General features: G+C 37.8%; 1 protein-coding gene across 1 annotated transcript; it reads left to right on the top strand.

The window, feature by feature from the left end:
• The first annotated feature begins 2953 nt into the window (after positions 1-2953).
• Positions 2954-3606, top strand: LOC127079448 (ketol-acid reductoisomerase, chloroplastic). The gene is made up of 2 exons (XM_051019826.1): positions 2954-2991; positions 3135-3606. Exons 1-2 carry the CDS (start codon positions 2954-2956, stop codon positions 3604-3606), a joined length of 510 nt encoding a protein of 169 aa, XP_050875783.1.
• Positions 3607-5617: the final 2011 nt, after the last annotated feature.

The following is a 5617-nucleotide window of genomic DNA, read 5'->3' as shown; positions in this document are numbered from 1 at the left end:
AAGGGTGAAAAAGAAAAAAAGTTGCCCGGAGAGATCTCGTACGACCTCCTGCCTACGTACCTCATCTGGTATGAGGATCAGAGCAACGTAGTTCCCCTACATGGGGATTGCCATCTGAATATGGACTTACAAAAGAGGACACCAGTTGTGTCAAAGGAGAGTGGGCGATGTGTTCACGTCCTAGCAGTAGGTGTCGCAGCTCGCTGAGTCGAGTCTTAGGCAGTTACCTCTTTGCAATAGAACGGACTACATGCCACAAGATCGGAGACGCACGAAAGGTCTAAAGGAAATGGGGAAGCTCTGCCCTAGAGTTGTCATGCAATATGTACTTAAGTGTTAGGATTTACAAATGGGAATATCTACCTAATGTTAACATGCAAAAGGATATGGGAAAACTACATATGTTATCATACAAAGGGTTATGGGAAACCTACCTATGCTATCATACAAAGGGTTCTATCTAATAGGTGCTACCTAATCGGAACAAGAATTGACGAATGGAGCAAGGAGAAGTGTTAGGGATAAGGGTAGATGGCGATGCATGAAGCAATCGACTTACAAGGTTGATGGCGATGCATAAAGCAATCGACTTACAAGGTTGATGGCGATGCATAAAGCAATCGACTTACAAAAGGGTGGATGAATACGTCCTGGTTCTGTTAGGTTTTGAAAAATGATTACTCGACGTTGGATCGAGGTTTTGATCTTGCTTTGAAATGGTTATCGAATGTTCATTTTAATTCTTGTATTAACAGATGAATAAAGAATGAAAAAAATATTATACATTTCATGGGAGAGGGATACATTTGTTATGAATGGGGGTTGACATGGTAATCAAGCAATATAAATATATGCCTCATACATCATACAAGTAGGCAATAATCAAACAATAAGATATTTAAACAAGTATATGATCAAATCAAATAATCAAAGAAATGAAATGAATGAGCATTAAACAACGAATGGGTGTAAGTGTAAGGGAACCGACTCATTGTAAGAAAGCCCAAGAGTAAGCTATGTGAGGTTGATGGCGATGCTTAAAAAGCAATCGACTTACAAGGGTGTAAAAAATGGGCTCGATATTAAATCGAGAAAAGTATGATTTTTATAGTTTAAAAAATGGTTTTTGAACTAAATTAAAATACAACAACTATGCATTATTAACAAATGAAATTATAATAAACATAAAAAAAGATATTAACAAAATACTAAAAGAATAAAAAAAATGCTAAAGAAAAATAAAATCAAATAAAAAAGCAAAAAGTGTCACACATGAGTATTGAACCCTCTCCACCTAATATTATGAAACTAACCTCTCTCCACTAGGCCACTCAACACTATCTGCTATTGAGATACTACCTTAAATACATAAACTGGAATAAAAAATAAAAAAAGATTAAAAAAATAAAAACTAACATGTAAAACCTTTTTATGTCTTTCATTAGTATTATTTTTATCTCTGTTAAAACAAAACAAATTTAATTTAAAAATTTAATTAATTAAAAAAAAAATAGAAAGGAAATGGAAAGTGAAGACCCAGAAGCTCGTCTTCTCCAATCTTCCAAAACGTTCCTCTCTCTAGAGACATTCATCTCCTTCCACACTCAAAACAGAAACAAACTCACAGAAAGAAAACCAAACATTATTCTTAACCCAATACTCGTTTCATCCTATCATCTTCTTCTCAACAAAACCAAAACGTACCGACAACAAACAACTAGGAAAACGCTGAACCTTTCCTAAAGCAAAATCAAAAGATGCAAACAAAAGGTCACATGTTATGAGGATGTCGAGAGAAATGTGATGATTACCTCCTCAAAACGAAACTTGGCGCGGTTATGATAGTGGTGCGAGGAACTGGTGCGCTCTCTTCAGGTAACTTCCTTCGCCGTCGAATCCGATCCTAGGGTTTCTCTCGCTTCTGCCTTTTTGCAACCTTGTATTGAAAAAGTTATTTTTAGGGTTTTTGATTCAATTCCGCCTCCAGGTTTTTGTTGTTTTTTTTTGTTACTGATTTGCTTTCTCTATTTATCTCCCAGCTTAGGGTTTCGAATTGGTCCCTTCTTCCAAAAGAGTAACTCTGTAACCTCCTTTCTGATGTGCTCAGTTTGGATTGGGTTGTTTAATGTATGGATTCGTAACAGGTAATCTGAGCCACGCTTTCTTCTTCATTGTTGTCTCTATACCAAATTGGGATGTTTTCTTGAATTTTTACTGCTTTGTCTAATTACTCTACCTTTTTAACTGCAGTAAAATTGGTGTCTGATGAATTTCAAATTTAGTTCTTCAGCTTGAAGGGCAGGAAGTACTTCTAGCTGTTCTAACCAAGGCCAGGTTTGATCCTGTAGTATCAAAGAACAAAAATACATAGCCTGCTGATAGGGTTGTTGGTACTTGAAATTCTGGTATTCCTTGGTCACCGTTTCCTTGATAACTGAGAACCTGTCAGTTTTCACTCTGAATGTTGCAATCTCTTCAACAATAGTTTCAAGTAGAATCCTTAATTTGTGATTATAACCAAGGAGATTCACCTGGAAACCGGCATCTGTATGGCTTATGCTAATAATACAAACCAGCAACCTGAGCATAATAAGCATTATCATTCAAGTAATCCATCAATAGTTGAGTGAAAATGTGCGTCAAAATTTCAGCCTCAGGAGAGTTTCCAGCATATGGGCAATTGGAATTAATCTTAACATAAGCCTTTGGTGTGGAAAACAATGTATCTGGCTTGTACCATAATGCTGAATAAGAAGACCTGCTTAACAAAACTGGAAATTTCACTCTCTCTGGCGCAACTTTAAGAGACAAGTCAGTTGGAATGAATTTGTTAGGAGCTGGAAGATGCACATTCTCGTTAGGAGCGGAAAGCACCCACCCCTGAATTGTTGAGGCAGTGATTTTTTTCAATGGAATATGCAGTTCCATACCATGGTTGTGTTGTGAAGCAGGAATGAAATTTTCGGGCTTGCATCACTCGTTCTGCAGCAGGTAAATCATGCATTTCAAATCAGGTTAGGTTTCAAGGTTTGGTTTTCTCCTACCCTGCTTGTGCATTAGGTTTTCATGTAATTGCTTCAGGTTGTAGACTGCTGTTGCTGCAGGTTGTGGACATGGTTGAAGGTTTGAGTTAGGAAAGGTTCTAGTTCCTTTAACGAGGCACGGGAAGCTGGATTTAGTGAGGAGAAAGGAACTCTAGGTGACATATGGGAAACTATATCACGCAGTGATCTTGTATTGCTGTTAATTTCTGATTCTGCACAGGCAGATAATTATGAGAAAATATTTTCCCACTTGAAGCCAAACAGCATACTTGGGCTGTCCCACGGTTTTCTTCTTGGGCACTTACAGTCAATTGGACTTGATTTTCCCAAAAACTTCAGTGTAATTGCTGTGTGTCCAAAGGGGATGGGCCCATCTGTAAGGAGGCTGTATGTACAAGGCAAGGAGATAAATGGTGCTGGAATTAATTCAAGTTTTGGAGTCCACCAGGATGCGGATGGCAGGGCTACTAATGTTGCTTTGGGGTGGTCTGTTGATAACAGAGTATTGGTTCCTGGTGTTGTACCTACAGGTGTGGTTGGAGTAATGGTGGAAGGTTGGTGAACGCGTTCGATCTACAAGGCCGGCAGGTGATCTAGGCCCTCTATATCCATTTACTGCTGGTGTCTTTGTGGCATTGATGATGGATTTATTGATGTTGCAAGTTGAATGCAGGTTTGACATGTTGAAACTATCAAATGATGGAAATGGCAGCGCTGATGTATTGGGTGAGCGAAATCGAGGCCCTAGGACTAGTAGATCAAAACTCCAGCTGTCTGTGAAAGCTTATACAACCAAGGTAGGAGGTTGTAACGAGCAAGGGAACATCATCATTGTTACTTTCGGGAATTGGATCTGATTTGAGGAAAGGTTTTAGCTTGTCTTCAAGGAAATCTTCCCCGAATGCCTTAATATTGTCAACAGTCACCTCTCCATCAAGCAAAAACTTTCTACCATCATCACTTCCTGTGAATGCAAGTACTTTGGGAGTTTTCTTAGAGATACCAAAATAATCTGCTACAGGTTTTCCAACTTCTTCATTATCCATTTCCACATGAACAAAAATCAGCTTTCCCTTGAAAATCTTTGATTGTGTTAGGTCTACTGTGGAATTTGTGTTATGAATTGCTTGATACATGTTAGGAGTTTCTGAAGTATTGGGGCATGTTGAAGCTTGAGGTATGTTTACTGATTAAATAGTGCCCTGCCGTTTGTTATGCCAAGATGAATTTCTTAAACATGATGTTCACTAATCTGAATATGATGTCATGTATATGAGCTGCTGCCATGCTCTTGAACAAAACAGGCACATCCTTGACATACAATGGTTCTGCATATTTGTATCATGTCATATGTTACTACTTTGAATGCTACTAGGATTTACTTGAATGAACATGGGCCTGACTGGTATGAAATGCCTTGAAATATGCACTGCTCATTAATGCCTTGACTTGGTCTTACAACTTGGCAATGTGACATGGTTCTTGGTTGTGCAGGCTGATTCAACGATCCTTATGGTTGCATTGTTTTCATCAATCATGTTCAATGTTGGGAATGATAGACAGTTTGAACAATGCATTCAATTGGACAAATTTTGCCTTGAATTTCTTTGCCATTTGCACGTTTTGACTTGGACTAGCTGAAGCAATGCATTGAGCGGTGGAACTTGTCATCATTCATTCTGCAGCATAGCTTACATTCCTGACTTGTCAAGTTCATGGTTTTAGAGTTTTGAATTGGTTTGTTCAATGGGACTTACTTGCAAATGAAGTAATCAAGAAAAATCATCAACAAACATGAAGATTGGATGACACAATGAAACAAAGGGCCAGGCCAAGTTTGGATAGTCAAGAGCAAGTGAGGGTTGACTTTGGTCAAAGTTGACCAAAAAGTCAACTGTTGACCAAAGTCAACAATTGGTCAAAAATGCGTTTTTTTTATCTTCTTTGTAAATGAAAAATGAAATATTGGTTAGGATGAAATTTAGGGTTTAAAGAATTTGGGTTGACTTTGGTCAAAGTTGACCAAAAAGTCAACTGTTGACCAAAGTCAACAGTTGGTCAAAAATGCCGAATTTTGTATTTTCTTGTATGGAATCATATGCACTGGTTTAAAATGGATGGAATGGATTGGAATGGTTTTAAAAAAAATGATTGAAATTGGTTTCACAATTGGCTTGAATGTTTGACTTTTGCAAAGAAAATAACTTGACTGATAATGTATATGAACAAGACCATGAAATGATACCACAAGACTAGGGTTTTGACAAAGTATCCATGCACCAATAACATGACTAGCAAGTGGCTTGAAACACAAGAAGCTTGATTGTTCAGATGACCAAGACCATATGTGCATTAACAATCACATGAACAAACACCGTGACTTTGGACCAAGACCAATCCTCATATAAAACCAAAGTAAGGTTAGGCCAAGCATGCTAAACAAACATAAAAACATAAAAAATTCAGGACCAAAATCGGGATATGACAGTTGCCCCTATTTAAGCGTCTTCAACTAGAGAATATGAGGCAGGACACTCTTCATATGATCATAGTGGGAGATGATTAAATACTAA

This window comes from Lathyrus oleraceus, chromosome 5 (genome assembly GCF_024323335.1).
Source record: "Lathyrus oleraceus cultivar Zhongwan6 chromosome 5, CAAS_Psat_ZW6_1.0, whole genome shotgun sequence".
Taxonomy (NCBI): Eukaryota; Viridiplantae; Streptophyta; class Magnoliopsida; order Fabales; family Fabaceae; genus Lathyrus; species Lathyrus oleraceus.
Note: the sequence above shows the minus strand (reverse complement) of the source record. Positions and strands in the feature narration are given on the sequence as shown.

Coding starts and splice junctions, on each gene's coding strand:
- LOC127079448 (XM_051019826.1), top strand. CDS start 2,954: ATGAAATTTTCGGGCTTGCATCACTCGTTCTGCAGCAG. Junction 2,992..3,134: donor CATCACTCGTTCTGCAGCAG/GTAAATCATGCA, acceptor GGTTTGAGTTAG/GAAAGGTTCTAGTTCCTTTA.